At 51.6% G+C, this 21,069-nt stretch overlaps 1 protein-coding gene across 4 annotated transcripts in view; it reads right to left on the bottom strand.

Annotated features, from left to right (window-relative positions):
- Window positions 1–4,471: 4,471 nt before the first annotated feature.
- Window positions 4,472–21,069, bottom strand: part of rnpc3 (RNA-binding region (RNP1, RRM) containing 3) — a 120,394-nt gene continuing 103,796 nt past the window's right edge. For 2 of the 4 annotated variants that reach the window (XM_072510291.1, XM_072510287.1), the window contains 4 exons: window positions 14,215–14,309; window positions 13,118–13,176; window positions 11,495–11,627; window positions 4,472–6,672 (listed from right to left, as the gene is read on the bottom strand). In XM_072510291.1, the coding sequence (XP_072366392.1) occupies window positions 6,607–6,672; window positions 11,495–11,627; window positions 13,118–13,176; window positions 14,215–14,309 (353 nt within the window). In that variant the 3' untranslated portion in view covers window positions 4,472–6,606. The remainder of the gene's footprint in view (window positions 6,673–11,494; window positions 11,628–13,117; window positions 13,177–14,214; window positions 14,310–21,069) is intronic. The other 2 variants (XM_072510289.1, XM_072510288.1) reach the window with 2 other exon arrangements.

Below are 21,069 nucleotides of genomic sequence, written 5' to 3'. Positions count from 1 at the left end.
GTCAATTTCAGCCCCACTTGACCAACAGCAGCAACACAGTTGAAATTAACTCTTAATGGCTGCCCAATAATTGCAGACACCAGGTTTGTAAATACAATTAACTTTTATTAATAAAAATAATTAAATAGGCAATAAATACTACTGGTTAACCAATATCTAATTTCTACCCCCTCCTCCTTTAACTCACTCTACCCTCTACACACACAACATAGGAGAAAGAGGGGTGTAAAACTACTAAATGTAAAGGGTAAGAGGCTCTGTTGCAGATGGATGTCTTCTAGTTAGAGAGAGCAAGCGAGTATGAGCGAGTCTCTCTCAGCATCCAGGAGTTTTTTTGCCAGGTCCTCTGAAAAAACCCCACCTGGTAGGGCCCAATTGCTGTCACTTCCAGGCAGGATATAGCCCTTTGCCAATCTATTGGCCGCCAACCAACCAATCGAACCGAACCCTTCCAATCTCTTGGGTGCCATAAAATCTGAGTTCTTCTGTTCAATATCTAAATCTTCATAGCACAGTGGAATACTTTGTAACTTTTGAGTTCCATACTTCCTCTGCTCCACTTAATGGTATATGTCCATTAAATAAGCATGAATAAAAAAATGATAACTCCAAAGTAAAGAAAATAAGGTAATCTCAACAGGAAGGACCTTACAGTTCATGCTGACGAGGATGGTTCTAGGTTGGAAAGGGTTAAATTAAGCCAGGTAATAGGCTAGGCTTGTAGTCCCTCATTTCGAGAAGACCAAGGAATGATCTAATTCTGTTTAAGATGATTAAAGTTAATGGGGCTAAAGGTATACACGTGTCCTGGCCCTGATGGAATGCATCCCAGGGTACAAATGAGATGACGGATAATAGCAAATGCGCTTGTGGTAATTTACCAAAATTCGCTGGGCTCTGGGGCGGTTCCGGCAGATTGGGAAAAAACAGAAAACGTAAACAAAAGACGGGTAACTATAGGCTGGTTAGCTTAACTTCTGTAGTTGGGAAAATGCTTTAATCTATCAAGGAAGTAGCGAGACAACTGGATAGAAATTGTCCCACTGGGCAGACGCAGCATGGGATAGAATGGGATCATGAAAGACTGGTCATGTTTAACTAATTTAGTGGAATTCTTTGAGTACATTTGTTATGGGCCACGGTTTAGAGAACCCCAAAGTGTATCATGGAATTCACCTGACCCACAACTTTTAATAGATTGTGGTATGGGGAGCACACAGCCCACTCTCCAGATGTGGTACAGCAGAAATGGAAAAGTATTTTTTTAAGCAAAACAATGTTTATTCTATGAACTCAAGTTAACCTTTTTAAAACATAGAGTGAACATCTTAGCAACAATCAATTCAAATACAATCCCCAAAGAATACAACACTAAATAATCCTTAAGCTGTCCTTGTAACATCCATAAGACTTGAAAAAAAAACCTTTAAACAGAAGCACATCTGGTTAAAGTCACTACTGAGAGCAGTTATTAGTTTTAAATCACCAAAGGATCGATTTACAGTCTTTAGATTACAGAGAGATTCATACACCTTCTGGCTGTGACTGCAGCTATCCAGCTCTGAAAACAAACTAAAATACACCCTGCAGCAAACAGCCTAAAACAAAAGTAAAAAGCTGACAGACAGCCCAGCTCCACCCACATTCTGACATCACTGATAAACACCCATTTCTTAAAGGTACTCTCACATGACACATTACGAGCACGGTGGACAGCGGGGAACAGGAGGATGTGGTGTATCTGGATTTCCAGAAAGCATTCAACAAGGTGCCGCACAAAATAAATAAATAAATAACCATTATTGTCACAAGTAAGCTTACATTAACACTGCAATGAAGTTACTGTGAAAAGCCCGTAGTTGCCACATTCCGGCGCCTGTTCGGGTACACAGAGGGAGAATTCAGAATTCTCAGCTGGTACGGGAATTGAACCCGCGCTGCTGGCCTTGTTCTGCATCATAAACCAGCTGTCTAGCCCACTGAGCTAAGCCAGCCCTGGCTGGTTCAAAAGGCTGCTGCATAACATGATATTGTGGGTAATGTATTAGCATAGATATAGGAATGCAAGTGTTTTTCTGGTTGGCGATCAGTGGCTAGTGGTGGGGCAGGTTTAGCACAGGGCTAAAGAGATGGCTTTTAAAGCAGACCAACAGCACGGTTCAATTCCCGTACCAGCCTCCCCGAACAGGCACTGGAATGTGGCGACTAGGGGCTTTTCACAGTAACTTCATTTGAAGCCTACTTGTGACAATTTTCATTTCAGGTATCATCAGTGTTGGGATTGTTTACAATTTACATCGATGATTTGGAGTTTGGGACCAAGTGGCTTGTGTCAAAGTTCATGATTGACACGAAGATGAGTGGTAGAGCCAAGAGCGCAGAGGACACTGGACGTCTGCAGAGGGATCTGGATAGTTTAAGTGTGTAGGCAAGGATCTGGCAGATGGAGTACAATGTTGGCAAATGTGAGGTCACCCATTTCGGTAGGAATAACAGCAAAATGGATTATCATTTAAATGGTAAAAATAGCAGCGTGCTGCTGTGCAGAGGGACCTGGGTGTCCATGTGCATGAATCGCAAAAAGTTGGTTTGCGGGTGCAGCAGGTAATTAAGGCAAATTAAATGTTCTCCTTCATTGATAGAGGGATGGAGTTTAAAAGCAGGGAGGTTATGTTACAGCTGTACAGGGTGCTGGTGAGGCCACACCTGGAATACTGTGTACAGTTTTGGTCTCCTTACTTGAGAAAGGATGTTCTGGCGCTGGAGGGGGTGTAGAGAAGATTCACTAGGTTGATTCCAGAGTTGAGAGGATTCGTTTATGAGGAGAGAACAAGTAGATGGGACTATATTCATTGGAATTTAGAAGAATGTGAAGGGGGGGGGGGATCTTATAGGCATCTATACAATTGTGAAGGGAATAGATAGGATAGCAGGGAGGTTGTTTCCAATGGCGCGTGAAACTAGAACCAGGGGGCATAGCCTAAAAATAAGGGGGAGCAGATTTAGGACTGAGTTGAGGAGGAACTGCTTCACCCAAAGGGTTGTGAATCTTTGGAATTCCCTGCCCACTGAAGCAGGTGAGGCTACCTCGTTAAGTGTTTTTAAGGCAAAGATAGATAGATTTTTGAACAGTCCAATAAAAGATCAGCCATGATCTGACTGAATAGCAGAGCAGGCTCGAGGGGCCAGATGGCCGACTCCTGCTCCTAGGTCTTAGTAAAGGATTTAACAAGGTGGATGTATTAAAATTATTGCCTCCAAGGATAGGGAGAGGTGTGTGTGTGTGGTGGGGGGGCGTGGTAGGAATCGGAGTGCAGACCAACAGGGCAGAGACTTAAAAGGGGTGATGTCAGCCAACCCTGCTCCACACAAAGGGAAGTGGAAATGCAAAGCAGCCTGCTCTCTTCTCCCCCCCCCAATATTTCAAAATTGAGCTCAATGGATCTTGGTTGGGTTAGGGTACTAATAGTTACCCCCAGAATCCCTACAGTGCAGAAGGCCATTCGGCCCATCGCATCTGCACCGACCCTCTGAAAGGTCACCCCACTCTATCCCCCAAACCCAACCTAACCTGCACACCTTTGGACTGCAGGAGGAACCCGGGTCCCTGTCGCTGTGAGGCAGCAGTGCTAACCTCTGTGCCACCCAGTGAACCAAGGTGAGCAGATGGGAGTTAAGATTCAGATCAGTCATCATCTGAGTGGCAGAATCGACTTGAAGAGTTCAATGTGTTTTTTCTCCTATTGGTTTAAGAGGTTGGCACAGTGACTGGAGGCAGGTGGACAAATGAGGGTGGTGAGGCCAAATTATAGAACCATGAGGAGGCGGTGGGACAGTGGTATTGTCACTGTACTAGTAATCCAGAGACTCAGGGTACTGCTCTGGGATCGCAGGTTCAAATCCTGCTTCTGCAGATGGTGTAAAGTCTAATGATAACCATGAAACCATTGTCGTAGAAACTCATCTGGTTCACTAATGCCCTTTAGGGAAGGAAACCTGCCGTCCTTACCTGGTCTGGTCTACATGTGACCAGACCCACAGCAACGTGGCTAACTCTTAACTCAAAGGCAATTATGTTGGCACATGTCCCATGAACAAAGTTAAAAAAAAGGCAGAGCTCCCTGTAACAGAGAGGTTAGGAATTGGTGTGGAATAATGTGCTCAGGTTAAGTTGGGGAAATCACCCAGGGACGGGCTGCTACTTGGTTCTCAGATTAAACAGAGAAAGCCGGCAGAAGACGTTGATGAAGAGAAGTGGGAGGATAGGAGGTGGGGGACTTCAGGAGAACTAGAGCACAGGAGAGGCGAGGGATACTGGACAGGCCGATGTTCGACGAGGAGATTGGATTGGGAGCCATGGTTTGGGCAATATTGGCAGGAAGACATTTGTGGAAATCTAATTCACGATCAAAAGTATCAGATAAGATACAGATGCAAATCAAAATCAAACTGAATAAAAATAACCCAAGTCTGTGACAGCAACTTCTAGTTTTATTGAACACATTCATTGGAGGGCAAGCAGTGAGAAATCAGTGATTGACTGTAGTCATTAACATTTCAAACGTACAAAACATAATACAATACCCCACAAACTGAGCGAGGGTTTCCGTGCTGCATCCGCTGTCTCGTGCTTCTGAGATTTTTCTGAGTTAACCATAGACACTCCACTAGAGCTCAAACTGCAACACCAGAGGCACCGGCAAACACCACACACACACCGGCAAACACCACACACACCGTTCACCTGCAGTGGGGCACTTATTCAGCTCTCAAGCTTGAATGTTTCTGGACAGGGTGATGCTGGGTGCCAGGAACACAAGTCAAAAACTGCTTTCTTGCCTTACGGATGCTGCCAGACCTGCTGGGGGTTTCCAGCATCCTCTGCTGGTTCTGATATTGAGACATTCTTGGGACCAGAGGGTTTTCCATTCAGCTTGTACAAGAATTCCCAATGATAGTAGCAAAACAGAAAAGGATATCAGGAGAGGCTGAACAGGCTGGAGAACTGTTCTCTGCTAAAGACAAAGTTGGGGGAAGCTGGGGAACGGGGACCTGACAGATAACTAAGATTCTGAAAGAGCAGGATACAATAATAATAATTGTCACAAGTCGGCTTACATTAACCCTGCAATTAAGTTACTGTGAAAAGCCTCTAGTCGCCACATTCCGGCGCCTGTTTGGGTACACAGAGGGAGAATTCAGAATGTCCAATTCACCTAACAAGCACGTCTTTCGGGACTTGTGGGAGGAAACCGGAGCACCCGGAGGAAACCCACGCAGACACGGGGAGAACGTGCAGACTCCGCACAGACAGTGACCCAAGTTGGGAATCGAACCTGGGACTCTGTTGCTGTGAAGCAACAGTGCTAACCACTGTGCTACCGTGCCGCCCAGGAGATATAGAGATGTTTTCACTTGCGGGCGAGGTCAGAGCTCAGGGCCATTAATCTAAGATAATAAACCCGATAGGGAATTCAGGATAAGCTGATGGGGTGAGATGGAGGAGGTTGGGTGGAGGCTCGTGTGGAGCAGAAACAACAGCGAGGTCAGGCACGAGTAAGCCAGGGGAAAGCTCACTGCCACACCTCTGATCTGCTGTTACACCAAACTGAGATGTTAATGGCTCTAGCTGATATTTGCTGGCAGGTGGATTCTTCGAGGCCAAGCTGACTATGTTCTCCCTTCACTCTGGGAAAGTGGGGCAGGGTAAAGATAAGCCACTGCATGATCGCTGGTCTCCTGTCTCACCCAGCGTGATCTCCTCTTACAGTCTCATCGGCCCAAAGAGGTTTGAGAAAAACTCTCCTCTGCAAACCCCCCACCCTATCAATTAGCTGGGGTTTGACCTGCTTTTTCTGACATCTCTTAGATGATATGGTGGGTGGGGAGTGTCTGAAATGTGAGGCCTTAGGGCCGGACAGACCAGGGTCTATTCTGGAAAGAAATATTGGCAAGGCCTGATTGCACCAATCAACACTTATATCCCTCTTAATAGGAAAAATAATCCAAAGGTAATCGGATTTGCCAGTGCATTGTCGATCCAAATATCCTTGAAAACGATTCCCGATTTTTCTGGGAGGAGCGCTTTGCAGTTGCGATCTGTAAGATTTTCAGCATCATTGAGGAGTTCCTGATGCAGAGGTTACACCTCATCCACCAGCCAGGGAGCATTGAAGCTCTGTGGTTTTTAGTACACGATGCAACAAATTGCTTACAAGTCATAGCAGTGGAAGATTTTTTTTAAACGCTATCATTACTCAGCTGAAGATCAGAACCGAGTTATTATTCTTTCACTAAACAAAATAAAACAGATCCCCCAATGCTGAGACGCAGCCCGTTTCCGCACCATTCACAGCGACTGAACAGCAGGAACACCGATATTGCCTTTTGCATTATTCAGTTTTATATATAAAGGATACTTTACAAAGGATACACTGAATTATCATTCCCCCAAACTGATGAGCTGGGCTTTTACTGTGTACAGCGTGAACTGTAACCAAGAGAAAAACACATCAACTAGTCTCAGGAGCTTGCTTAATGAGTCACGCCAGTGAGAAATGCTGTTACTGAGCGTACCAAGAAACCCACCATACCACCCTCGCATCTTCATTTTCCTCGGCCTCGCTTGTTGTCTGCAGAATCTTGCTTTGGCCGTGCAGAGCGGGCAAATTGCTGTAAAGTCGTTAAGGACCAACATTAGATACAATTGAAGAGACATCAATGACAACAACCTGCATTTCAGATGATAAGATAAAGGAGACGGCCACCATTTGGCCCATTAAGTCTGCTGCACCATTCAATATAATCATGGCTGGTCTTGGACTTCCCCATATCCCTCGACACCCAAGGGACCAGAAATTCATCAATCCCAGCCCTAAAAAGTCAACAATGGAGTTTTTACAAATCTCTGGGGTAGAGAATTCCAAAGATTCACAATCCTTTGAGGGAAGACATTTTTTATCCCATGTACTAAATGAAGGTCCCCTAATCCTGAGACTGTGTGCCCCCCCACCCATGCTCCGGAGTCCCCAGTCGGTGAACCATCCTCTCAAGTGTCTACCTGGTCAAGCCCCTTCGGAATCATGCATATTACAATGTGATCACTTTCACAGCACTAGAGAATATATTTTCTCAGCCTCTCATTCCAGGAACTAATCTGGTGAACCTTTGCTGCACTGTCTCCAATGCAAACGTATCCCCAGTTAAATATGGAGGCCAGAATTGCGCACATTACTCCAGGTGTTCTGTCCAATTATAGCAAGACTTTCTTATCCTTGTGCTCCCATCCACTTTGCAATGAAGCCCAATATGCCATTTACCTTCCTCATGATTTGCTGTACTTGAATGTTACTCTCCTGTGTTCCTTGAATACACCTAGATTCCTCTGACCATCAACCTTCACCAGTTGTGCACCTTTTTGAACTATTCTACTTTTCTATACTCCCTACCTTTAACATAGGCACCATACAGGAACATAACTCAGACAGAAATCAGACACGGAGATATTAAGTCAGGTGGCCAAAACATTGGTCAAAAAGGGAGGTTGGAGAGAGATAGAAAGATGGAGAGGTTTAGTGGGGGGAATTCCAGAACTAGCCAGGGAGGGAGAGCAGTCTCTGTGAACAAACCAAAAATCCCAAATTCAGAGATTCAATTCAACAGCTTAAATGACCAGTTATTTAACTGAGTCAAAGTTCATTGGGTTATATACTTACAGAAATAACCAACAGTTAATATCGGAACCAAGTATGGAATTCACACTTTAAACAGCACAGATGAAAAACAGGTTATGTGATCACAGGGCTGAAGATCTTCATTCGGTCTTCAAGCACTGTCCCGAGTTGCCAGTCACTTGCCATTTTAATTCTCTCTCGCACTATTCCTCTGTCGTCAGCCTCCGACACTGTTCCAATGAAGCTCAAAACAAGCTCGAGGAGCAGCACCTCATCTTTCAATTAGACGCCTTCCGCACGGAACAATTTCAGATCATAACCCTCCGCCCTCATTTATTCAGACAGCAGCTGTTGCCATTTACACCTCCTCTGGACCCGAGATTTGTTTCTTTGCGTGTCCCATTACCATCTCCCCCTGTCCTCCATTATCCCTCGTCAATGAATCTCTTCGGCTCACCAAGGCTAGGGACCAAGTGCTGGCAAAGGGGATTAGAATAGATAGGAGCTCGATGGCCGACGCAGACGATGGGCTGAATGGCCTATTTCCATGCTGTAAAACTCTGACTCTATCATAGACTTCCTTTTTTTTACCCCACTCCCTTTTTCTTTTGCTTGCTTCAAACCTCTCACATTTCCGACTTTTCTCGGCTCTGATGAAAGGCCATTGTCCTAAAACATTCGCTGTTTCGTTCTCCACAAAAACTGACAGATTTTCTGAAGATCACCGACATTTTCATTTCAGATTTCCAGCATTGACAGTATTTGCTATACTTGTCAGATTGATTCCACCACCAAATCTACAGTGCTAAAATATTAACTAAGGAATTAAAAATACTTACACAAATTAAAACCCTCAGGAAACCTAAACTATTACTAGCTCCCCACAACAGAGAAGGTTTGGTAGAGATACTTAAAATTATAAAGGGTATTCATAGAGTAAATAAGGAGAAACTGTTTCCAATGACAGAAGAGCCAGCAACCAGGTGGACACAGATTGAAGACAAGTGGGGCATCTATCGCCACCCAATGTTATTATGCAGCTTTTCCTCAAGACTTTTTCTTGCCCAGTGGTTCTGTAACTACAAAGCTGAAAGAATAAATCTTTAAGAGCTTCCATCTCACTGAGAAGGCTTCAGGCCAATCCACACCCAACAACCTGCTCTGAAAACCCTGCTCAGAATTTGACAGCGACAAATTACATCAGAGTAGCTGAGACAATCCATATTTCAAAACAATAAGCAACATTCTAAATAAAATAATCGTAATCTCCCGTTGCCTTGGGAAAGCGGGCAGCATAATCAAAGACCCCTCCCGCCCGGGTTAGTCTCTCTTCCAACCTCTTCCATCGGGCAGGAGATACAAAAGTCTGAGGACACGCACCAACAGGTTCAAAAATAGCTTCTTCCCCGCTGTTACCAGACTCCTGAATGGCCCTCTTATGGACTGACCTGATCTCTCCACGCATCTTCTCTACAGCATAGCACTACACTCTGTCTGCTTCACCCAGGGTCTATGTATTTACATTGTGCATTTATGTACGTCCTATGTTTTATCATGTCTAAAATGATCTGTCTGGACCGTACGCAGAACAATGCTTTTCAGTGTACCACGGTGCACGTGACAATAAATCGAATCCAGATCCAAGACAACGCCCAACATTCTAAAATAGTAAATTTGCCCCATCTCCCAATGCTGAATGTTGTTTTAGTGCCAGAGGACCATAGACTGCACTCCCGTTTGAGAGAGAGAGAGCTGGCTGATGGTGTTTTAACCTGAGGGTCACCAAACCTCAGGCGAGGGACAAGGTAGGGAAGGCTCATGGTAACCTCATCCAGGGCAGGAATTGAACCCACGTGTTTCAAAAATTATTTCAGGATCCGGATCGATATCTTTACCCAAACCTAATTAATTCTTTCTTGGGCAATACCAGATCTGTGTACTGAGTCTCATTGAAATCTGCCTGTTTTTGAGATACATTTACAGACCAACAGCAGCGAAAACCTCCATCATCAGCAGTGGAGATAACAATAACTTTCGAAAGGGAACTGGACACTCAAATGAGATAATATTCAGGGTCATGGGGAAAGAGCCGGGGAGTGGGACTAGTTCCGATAGCTCTTTCGAAGAAGCAGAACAGAATAGGCCAAGTGGCCTGCCGCTAAGCTGCAGCATTGTGCAATCTTCAATTATCCAGCAACCTTCTTCTCAATTATTCATCCAATTCCCTTTTCAAAGTCATTATTGAATCTTTCAAGCAATCTTTCATTTCCCCCTCTGCTTCTTTTCAAAGATTTCACAGCACAGCATTTGGAAAGCAGTGGTGTAATCAGACAAAGTCAGCATGGGTTTATGAAAGGAAAATCACGTTTGACAAATCTACTGGAATTCTTTGAAACTGAATTTGTAGAGTTGACCAGGGAGACCCTGTGGATGTGGTTTATTTAGACTTTCAGAAGACTTTCAACAATGTCTCTCATGTAAAGTTAAAGCGCATGGGGTTACGGGTAGTGTCCTGAGATGGAGAGAAAGCTGGTTAGCAGACAGGAAGCAAAAGGTTGGAATAATTGGGTCTTTTTCTGATTGGCAGGCAGTGGGGTACCACAGGGATCTGTGCTCGGACCCCAACTGATTCGGACGAGGGAACTAAATGTATTCTCTCCAAATTTGCAGACGATACAAAGTTGGGTGGGAGGGTGATCTGTGAGGAAGATGCAGAGATGCTTCAGCAGGATTTGGACAGGCTGAGTGAGTGGGGATAAGCATGAAAGTGTGAGGTTATCCACTTTGTTTGCAAAAATAGGAAGGCAGATTATTATTTGAATGGGTGTAAATTGAGAGAGGCGGATACTCAGCGAGACCTTGGTGTCCTCGTGCATCAGTCGCTGAAATTAATCGCGCAGGTACAGCAGGCGGTAAAGAAGGCAAATGGTTTGTTGGCCTTCATAGTGAGAGGATTGGAGTCTAGGAATAGAGATGTTTTACTGCAATTGTATAGGATATTGGTGAGGCCACACCAGGAGTATTGTGGGCAGTTTTGGTCTCCTTATCTGAGGAAGGATGTTCTTGCTATGGAGGGAGTGCAGCGAAGGTTAACCAGGCTGATTCCTGGGATGGCGGGACTGTCAGATGAGGAGAGGCTAAGTCAGTTAGGATTATATTCATTGGGGTTTAGAAGAGTGAGAGGGGATCTCATAGAAACTTCCAAAATTCTAACAGGATTAGACAGGGTAGATTCAGAAAGAATATTCCCGATGGTGGGGGAGTCCAGAACTCGGGGTCACAGTTTGAGGATAAGGGGGAAACCTTTTAGGACTGAGTGAGGAGAAATGTCTTCACCCAGAGAGCGATGAATCTGTGGAATTCACTCCCACAGAAAGTAGCTGAGGCCAAAACGTTGTGTAATTTCAAGGAATTAGATGTCGCTCTTGGGGCTGAAGGGATCAAGGGATTTGGGGGGGAGGCGGGATCAGGGTATTGAACCTGATGATCAGCCACGATCCTAATGAATGGGGGAGCAGGCTCGAAGGGCCGAATGGCCTCCTCCTGCGCCTATTTCCTATGTATGTTTCACTTCAATCTGCGTCCCTCTGGTTACCCACCCTCCTCTCACTGGAAAGTGGTATTTTTATTTTCCCGCAAACAGGTGATTAGAATAGTTAGGTGTTTGACGGCTGGCCCAGACACAGGGAGCTAAAGGGCTTCTTTCTGCTCTGTCTAACTGTAAAACGATGAGGAAGTTAATTGCATTGTTGAGTAATTACTGTCAAGAAGTTCACTTTGCTAATGGTCATTTGAATTGCTGCTGTTCTGTGAAAGGATACGACCACCATTGGTTTCTCTTTGAGCTCAAATCCATTTACTTCTCTCAATGCTTTGGCTGCTGCTTTCTCATTGGCAAGCCCAACGAAAGCCTGGCCCTTCATTCTCCCTTCTTTCATCAATCGGATATCAAACCTGCAAACAAAACAAAACGGTCTTTAAAATAACCCATTGCTCAAAAACCAACAGAGAAATGGGTTTGTGAATCAGACACACACTCAATATCCTTCTCAACTGAGCTGAACTGGACATGTGCTCAGACATATACTGGCTCTACACCCTGCCCATCCCTGTGGCCTCCCTCAGCCCCGTCACCCTCCCCATCTCTGTAACCTCCTCCAGCTCTACACCCAACCCATCCCTGTGGCCTCCCTCAGCCCCGTCACCCTCCCCATCTCTGTAACCTCCTCCAGCTCTACACCCAACCCATCCCTGTGGCCTCCCTCAGCCCCGTCACCCTCCCCATCTCTGTAACCTCCTCCAGCTCTACACCCAACCCATCCCTGTGGCCTCCCTCAGCCCCGCCACCCTCCCCATCTCTGTAACCTCCTCCAGCTCTACACCCTGCCCATCCCGGTGGCCTCCCTCAGCCTCGACACCCTCCCCATCTCTGTAACCTCCTCCAACTCTACATCCCTACCCATCCATGTGACCCCCCTCAGCCTCGACACCCTCCCCATTTCTGTAACCTCTTCCAGCCCCTACAACCCTCCAAGATTTTGGTCACCCAAGCATTCTCAATTTTTATTGCTCCACAATGAAAAGAGAACTCCGTTCTGAGGAGTCAAACGGACTGGAGATATTAACCCAGCTTCTCTCTCCAGAGGTAGAATTGCCAGGCCTGCCATGAATTTCCCTTTCGATTTCAGATCTCCAGCAGCTGCAGTATTTTATTTTTGTTTAATTGCTCCATCATTGACACTCGTTCCTGAAGCTGCCTGTGCTCTAAGCTCTGGCACTCTCTCCCAAATCTCTCCTCATTGCTCTCTCCCTCTTTCCTTCTCCAAGAAGCCTTTGGCCATGTGTCCTGACATTTTCTTCCGTGAGTCCATGTTCTCCTGTCAATTATTTTGCCTGATTATGCTTCAGTGAAGCACCGTGGGACATTTCTTACTTTTAAAGGTGCTGAATTCAGCTCTAACAAGAGAATCAATTCAATGTCACACGGAGGTTCCCAGAACTTTATACTTTTAAGCTAACTGCGATCAATAAAATAAAGACTTGCATTTCCACAGCACCGTCCACCCCCACAGAGCGTCCCGAATGTTTGAGAGTCAATGGAGTATTTCTGCAGTGCAGCCATTGTTGTAATTCAGGAAACTTGGCAGCCAATTTTTCCACAGCAAGATCCCACAAACACCAAATGAAAATGACCAGATAATGAATTTTTGTGCACTTCCCGGCTCTTCTTCCAAACACGCGCAGTGGCGGCTTTTACATCGACATTTAATGTCCCATCCAAAGGCAAGATCCCCAACACGGCAACACATCCCCGCAGCACTGAACTGGGAGCGGCTGCTCCCTGCTCAACTGTACGGATTGGAAATAAACTAAGAATTTTCAGAATTTCACCAGATATTGAAATATCAACACGGCATCAGTAAAAACTCGAACTCGTCTCTTACATGTTCCTTTCCGTTTGCGATGAGAAATCAACATAACGGCCGAAGATGAACTTCAAGTCCTGGAATGAGATCAAAATGTGAAAAGACCAAAAGCACCAACTTTGTAACTATCTTACTAAAGTTACACTGAGGAGACAAAGCAACAAATAATGAGGAGAGCTGATAGAGGCGGAGAGAGAGAGGGGGGGGCAGAGAGAGAGAGGGGGCAGAGAGAGAGAGGGGGGCAGAGAGAGAGAGGGGGGCAGAGAGAGAGAGGGGGCAGAGAGAGAGAAGGGGGCAGAGAGAGAGAGGGGGGCAGAGAGAGAGAGGGGGGCAGAGAGAGAGAGGGGGGCAGAGAGAGAGAGGGGGGCAGAGAGAGAGAGGGGGGCAGAGAGAGAGAGGGGGGCAGAGAGAGGGGGGGGCAGAGAGAGGGGGGGGCAGAGAGAGGGGGGGGGCAGAGAGGGGGGGGGGCAGAGAGAGGGGGCAGAGAGAGGGGGGCAGAGAGAGAGAGGGGGGGCAGAGAGAGAGAGGGGGGGCAGAGAGAGAGAGGGGGGCAGAGAGAGAGAGGGGGGCAGAGAGAGGGGCAGAGAGAGAGAGGGGGGCAGAGAGAGAGAGGGGGGCAGAGGGAGAGAGGGGGGCAGAGGGAGAGAGGGGGGCAGAGAGAGAGAGGGAGAGAGAGGGGGGCAGAGAGAGAGGGGGCAGAGAGAGAGAGAGGGGGGCAGAGAGAGAGAGGGGGGGGCAGAGAGAGAGAGAGGGGGGCAGAGAGAGAGAGGGGGGCAGAGAGAGAGAGGGGCAGAGAGAGAGAGGGGGGCAGAGAGAGAGAGGGGGGCAGAAAGAGAGGGGGGCAGAGAGAGAGAGGGGGGCAGAGAGAGAGAGGGGGGCAGAGAGAGAGAGGGGGGCAGAGAGAGAGAGGGGGGCAGAGAGAGAGAGGGGGGCAGAGAGAGAGAGGGGGGCAGAGAGAGAGAGGGGGGCAGAGAGATGGGGGGGCAGAGAGAGAGAGGGGGGCAGAGAGAGAGAGGGGGGCAGAGAGAGAGAAGGGGCAGAGAGAGAGAGGGGGGGCAGAGAGGGGGAGGCAAAGAGGGGGGGAGGCAAAGAGGTGGACAAGAGTGGGAGATTACCTTCTCTTCGACCTGCTTGGACAGATTCTTTACGTACAGTCGACAGGTTGGCTCACCTGGGCTGTAATTCTTAAACATCGACATGCTCTCCATTTCTGTTCAAAATAAACCACAAACTGCACGTCAATAACACAGAACAGGAAGCCCCCATTCAGCCCCTCGACTTCCAGGTTTTCTCTGCACTTGGTGGAAAAGCTAGGAGAGCGGGCAATGAAGTGGCAAATTAAATACAATGTGGAAAAGTGTGAGGTTATGCACTTTGGAAGGAGGAATCTAGGCATAGACTATTTTCTAAATGGGGAAATGCTTCGGAAAGGAGAAGCACAAAGGGACTTGAGAGTCCTTGTTCACGATTCTCTTAAGGTTAACGTGCAGGTTCAGTCGGCAGTTAAGAAAGCAAATGCAATGTTAGCATTCATGTCGAGAGGGCTAAAATACAAGAGCAGGGATGTACTTCTGAGGCTGTATAAGGCTCTGGTCAGACCCCATTTGGAGTATTGTGAGCAGTTTTGGGGCCCGTATCTAAGGAAGGATGTGCTGGCCTTGGAAAGGGTCCAGAGGAGGTTCACAAGAATGATCCCTGGAATGAGGTGCTTGTCGTACGAGGAACGTTTGAGGACTCTGGGTCTGTACTCGCTGGAGTTTAGAAGGATGAGAGGGGATCTTATTGAAACTTACAGGATACTGCGAGACCTGTATAGAGTGGACGTGGAGAGGATGTTTCCACTTGTAGGAAAAACTAGAACCAGAGGACACCATCTCAGACTAAAGGGACGATCCTTTAAAACAGAGATGAGGAGGAATTTCTTCAGCCAGAGGGTGGTGAATCTGTGGAACTCTTTACTGCAGAAGGCTGTGGAGGCCAATTCACTGGGTGTGCTTGAGACAGAGATAGATAGGTTCTTGATTAATAAGGAGATATGGGGTTACGGAGAGAAGGCAGGAGAATGGGGATGAGAAAAATTAGGGTTAGGGTTAGGGTTACTCTTACCAGACTCAAACGACCCTCTTATGGACTGACCTGATTAACACTACACCCTGTGTGCTTCACCCGATGCCGGTGCTTATGTAGTTACATTGTGTACCTTGTGTTGCCCTATTATGTATTTTCTTTTATTTCCTTTTCATTTCATGTACTTAATGATCTGTTGAGCTGCTCGCAGAAAAATACTTTTCACTGTACCTCGGTACACGTGACAATAAACAAAATCCAATCCAATGTCTTACGGTCTAAGTACTTCCTGACATCACCCTTGGCTGACCAGGCTTGTATCCTGGACTCTCACGTAAGGGAAGCTGTTTTAAGCTTAAATGTTTTATTCTCAACACTGACCAGTGAAGTGAAAAGTATCAGTTCTATTCCAGTTAACATTTATATATTCGTTACTCACTTGTGAACCAGTTTCTACCATTGTTGTAAAGGGTGAAGCAGCAAGAAGTTACTTTTGGATTTCAAAACAAGACTGCTTTAAGTAAGTGAAATTTAGCAACTTAACACCGGACCAAACCCCCCCCCCCCCCAGGTAAACAAACCCTCACATCCCTGAGAGCAAGGCCAACAGCCACACTGCCCCCGTCCACCCCGAAACACCAGCCCCACATAGTCCAGCCTTCCCACAAACAACCCGCTCAAACCAATCAGCAAACACACAGCCCTGCTTCCCCCTCCCAGCAAACACAGCCCCTCCCAGCAAACACAGCCCCTCCCAGCAAACACAGCCCCTCCCAGCAAACACACGCCCTCCCAGCAAACACACGCCCTCCCAGCAAACACAGCCCCTCCCAGCAAACACAGCCCCTCCCAGCAAACACACGCCCTCCCAGAAACACACGCCCTCCCAGAAACACAGAGCCTCCCCCTCCCAGCAAACACCCGCCCCCCCCCCCCGTCTACCCTCCCAGCAAACACAGCCCCTCCCAGCAAACACAGCCCCTCCCAGCAAACACAGTCCCTCCCAGAAACACACGCCCTCCCAGAAACACACGCCCTCCCAGCAAACACACACCCTCCCAGCAAACACAGAGCCTCCCCCTCCCAGCAAACACCCGCCCCCCCGTCTACCCTCCCAGCAAACACAGAGCCTCCCCCCCCAGCAAACACCCGCCCCCCCCCCGTCTACCCTCCCAGCAAACACAGCCCCTCCCAGCAAACTGCCCCTCCCAGCAAACACAGCCCCTCCCAGCAAACACACGCCCTCCCAGCAAACACACGCCCTCCCAGCAAACACACACCCTCCCAGCAAACACAGCCCCTCCCAGCAAACAGCCCCTCCCAGCAAACACACCCCCTCCCAGCAAACACACCCCCTCCCAGCAAACACACATCCTCCCCCTCCCAGCAAACACATCCCCTGCCTCCCCCTCCCAGCAAACACAGACACTCCCCCTCCCAGCAAACACAGCCCCTCCCAGCAAACACAGCCTCTCCCCCTCCCAGCAAAAACAGCCCCATCCCCTCCCAGCAAACACACCCCCTCCCAGCAAACACACCTCCTCCCAGCAAACCCACCCCCTCCCAGCAAACCCACCCCCTCCCAGCAAACCCACCCCCTCCCAGCAAACCCACCCCCTCCCAGCAAACCCACCCCCTCCCAGCAAACACAGCCCGTCCCAGCAAACACAGCCCGTCCCAGAAACACACGCCCTCCCAGCAAACACACACCCTCCCAGCAAACACACACCCTCCCAGCAAACACACACCCTCCCAGCAAACACACACCCTCCCAGCAAACACACACCCTCCCAGCAAACACACACCCTCCCAGCAAACACAGACCCTCCCCCTCCCAGCAAACACACCCCCTACCTCCCCCTCCCAGCAAACACCCACCCCCCCATCTCCCCCTCCCAGCAAACACAGCCCCTCCCAGCAAACAGCCCCTCCCAGCAAACACACACCCTCCCAGCAAACACACGCCCTCCCAGCAAACACAGCTCCTCCCGGCAAACACAGCCCCTCCCCCTGCCAGCAAACACACCCCCTGCCTCCCCCTCCCAGCAAACACACCCCCTCCCAGCAAACACAGCCCCTCCCAGCAAACACAGCCCCTCCCAGCAAACACAGCCCCTCCCCCTCCCAGCAAAAACAGCCCCATCCCCTCCCAGCAAACACACCCACTCCCAGCAAACACACCCCCTCCCAGCAAACACACCCCCTCCCAGCAAACACACCCCCTGCCTCCCCCTCCCAGCAAACACAGCCCCTCCCCTCCCAGCAAACACACCCCCTGCCTCCCCCTCCCAGCAAACACACCCCCTGCCTCCCCCTCCCAGCAAACACAGCCCCTCCCAGCAAACACAGCCCTTCCCAGCAAACACAGCCCCTCCCAGCAAACACACCCCCTCCCAGCAAACGCACCCCCTCCCAGCAAACGCACCCCCTCCCAGCAAACGCACCCCCTCCCAGCAAACGCACCCCCTCCCCCTCCCAGCAAACATATCCCCTACCTCCCCCTCCCAGCAAACACACCCCCTGCCTCCCCCTCCCAGCAAACACAGCCCCTCCCCCTCACAGCAAACACAGCCCCTCCCCCTCACAGCAAACACCCCCACTCCCAGCAAACACAGCCCCTCCATCTCCCAGCAAACACAGCCCCTCCCCTCCCAGCAAACACACCCCCTGCCTCCACCTCCCCCTCCCAGCAAACACAGCCCCCCCTCCCAGCAAACACAGCCCCTCCCCCTCACAGCAAAATCAGCCCCTCCCCCTCACAGCAAACACCCACCCCTCCCCACCCCATGGCAAAGCCGGTCCCCCCCCGTGCAGTACATCTGGCACCACAAAATCTCCAACCCCCACCAAACCCCTGGCTCTCAGACACTGGGGCTGTGACACTTCACCACCTCGAACACACATATCCTGGCACACTGCCCCTCACACCGCCCTGGCGCACTGTCCCTCACACCACCCTGGCGCACTGTCCCTCACACCGCCCTGGCGCACTGTCCCTCACACCGCCCTGGCGCACTGTCCCTCACACCGCCCTGGCGCACTGTTCCTCACACCGCCCTGGCGCACTGTCCCTCACACCGCCCTGGCGCACTGTTCCTCACACTGCCCTGGCGCACTGTCCCGCACACCGCCCTGGCGCACTGTCCCTCACACCGCCCTGGCGCACTGTTCCTCACACCGCCCTGGCGCACTGTCCCGCACACCGCCCTGGCGCACTGTCCCGCACACCGCCCTGGCGCACTGTCCCTCACACTGTCCCTCACACCGCCCTGGCGCACTGTCCCGCACACCGCCCTGGCGCACTGTCCCTCACACAGCCCTGGCGCACTGTCCCTCACACCGCCCTGGCGCACTGTCCCTCACACTGTCCCTCACACCGCCCTGGCGCACTGTCCCGCACACCGCCCTGGCGCACTGTCCCTCACACTGCCCTGGCGCACTGTCCCTCACACCGCCCTGGCGCACTGTCCCTCACACCGCCCTGGCGCACTGTCCCTCACACTGCCCTGGCGCACTGTCCCTCACACTGTCCCTCACACCGCCCTGGCGCACTGTCCCGCACACCGCCCTGGCACACAGTCCCTCACACCGCCCTGGCGCACTGTCCCTCACACTGTCCCTCACACCGCCCTGGCGCACTGTCCCGCACACCGCCCTGGCGCACTGTCCCTCACACTGCCCTGGCGCACTGTCCCTCACACCGCCCTGGCACACAGTCCCTCACACCGCCCTGGCACACTGTCCCTCACACCGCCCTGGCGCACTGTCCCTCACACCGCCCTGGCGCACTGTCCCTCACACTGCCCCTCACACCGCCCTGGCGCACTGTCCCGCACACCGCCCTGGCGCACTGTCCCTCACACCGCCCTGGCGCACTGTCCCTCACACCGCCCTGTCCCGCACACCGCCCTGGCGCACTGTCCCTCACACTGCCCTGGCGCACTGTCCCTCACACTGCCCTGGCGCACTGTCCCTCACACCGCCCTGGCACACAGTCCCTCACACTGTCCCTCACACCGCCCTGGCGCACTGTCCCTCACACCGCCCTGGCGCACTGTCCCTCACACCGCCCTGGCGCACTGTCCCTCACACTGCCCAGGCGCACTGTCCCTCACACTGCCCTGGCGCACTGTCCCTCACACCGCCCTGGCGCACTGTCCCTCACACCGCCCTGGCACACTGTCCCTCACACCGCCCTGGCGCACTGTCCCTCACACCGCCCTGGCGCACTGTCCCTCACACTGTCCCTCACACCGCCCTGGCGCACTGTCCCGCACACTGCCCCTCACACCGCCCTGGCGCACTGTCCCTCACACCGCCCTGGCGCACTGTCCCTCACACTGCCCCTCACACCGCCCTGGCGCACTGTCCCGCACACCGCCCTGGCGCACTGTCCCTCACACTGCCCTGGCGCACTGTCCCGCACACCGCCCTGGCGCACTGTCCCTCACACTGCCCCTCACACAGCCCTGGCGCACTGTCCCTCACACAGCCCTGGCGCACTGTTCCTCACACAGCCCTGGCGCACTGTCCCTCACACTGCCCTGGCGCACTGTTCCTCACACAGCCCTGGCGCACTGTCCCTCACACCGCCCTGGCGCACTGTCCCTCACACCGCCCTGGCGCACTGTGCCTCACACCGCCCTGGCACACACCGCCCCGGCACACTGTCCCTCACACTGTCTCCCACACACCGCCCTGGCGCACTGTCCCTCACACCGCCCTGGCGCACTGTCCCTCACACTGTCTCCCACACACCGCCCTGGCGCACTGTCCCTCACACTGTCTCCCACACACCGCCCTGGCGCACTGTCCCTCACACCGCCCTGGCGCACTGTCCCTCACACTGTCTCCCACACACCGCCCTGGCGCACTGTCCCGCACACCGCCCTGGCGCACTGTCCCGCACACCGCCCTGGCGCACTGTCCCTCACACCGCCCTGGCGCACTGTCCCTCACACTGTCTCCCACACACCGCCCTGGCGCACTGTCCCTCACACCGCCCTGGCGCACTGTCCCTCACACTGTCTCCCACACACCGCCCTGGCGCACTGTGCCTCACACCGCCCTGGCGCACTGTCCCTCACACTGTCCCTCACACCGCCCTGGCGCACTGTCCCTCACACCGCCCTGGCGCACTGTCCCTCACACTGTCTCCCACACACCGCCCTGGCGCACTGTCCCTCACACTGCCCTGGCGCACTGTCCCTCACACCGCCCTGGCGCACTGTGCCTCACACCGCCCTGGCGCACTGTCCCTCACACCGCCCTGGCGCACTGTCCCTCACACCGCCCTGGCGCACTGTCCCTCACACCGCCCTGGCGCACTGTCCCTCACACCGCCCTGGCGCACTGTCCCTCACACTGCCCTGGCGCACTGTCCCTCACACCGCCCTGGCGCACTGTCCCTCACACCGCCCTGGCGCACTGTCCCTCACACCACCCTGGCGCACTGTCCCTCACACCACCCTGGCACACTGTCCCTCACACTGTCTCCCACACACCGCCCTGGCGCACTGTCCCTCACACCACCCTGGCGCACTGTCCCTCACACTGCCCTGGCGCACTGTCCCTCACACCGCCCTGGCGCACTGTCCCTCACACCGCCCTGGCGCACTGTCCCACACACTGCCCTGGCGCACTGTCCCTCACACTGTCTCCCACACACCGCCCCGGCACACTGTCCCTCACACCACCCTGGCGCACTGTCCCTCACACCACCCTGGCACACTGTCCCTCACACTGTCTCCCACACACCGCCCTGGCGCACTGTCCCTCACACCACCCTGGCGCACTGTCCCTCACACTGCCCTGGCACACTGTCCCTCACACTGTCTCCCACACACCGCCCCGGCACACTGTCCCTCACACCGCCCTGGCGCACTGTCCCTCACACCACGCTG

Source organism: Scyliorhinus torazame, chromosome 7 (assembly GCF_047496885.1).
Source record: "Scyliorhinus torazame isolate Kashiwa2021f chromosome 7, sScyTor2.1, whole genome shotgun sequence".
Lineage (NCBI taxonomy): Eukaryota > Metazoa > Chordata > Chondrichthyes > Carcharhiniformes > Scyliorhinidae > Scyliorhinus > Scyliorhinus torazame.
Note: the sequence above shows the minus strand (reverse complement) of the source record. Positions and strands in the feature narration are given on the sequence as shown.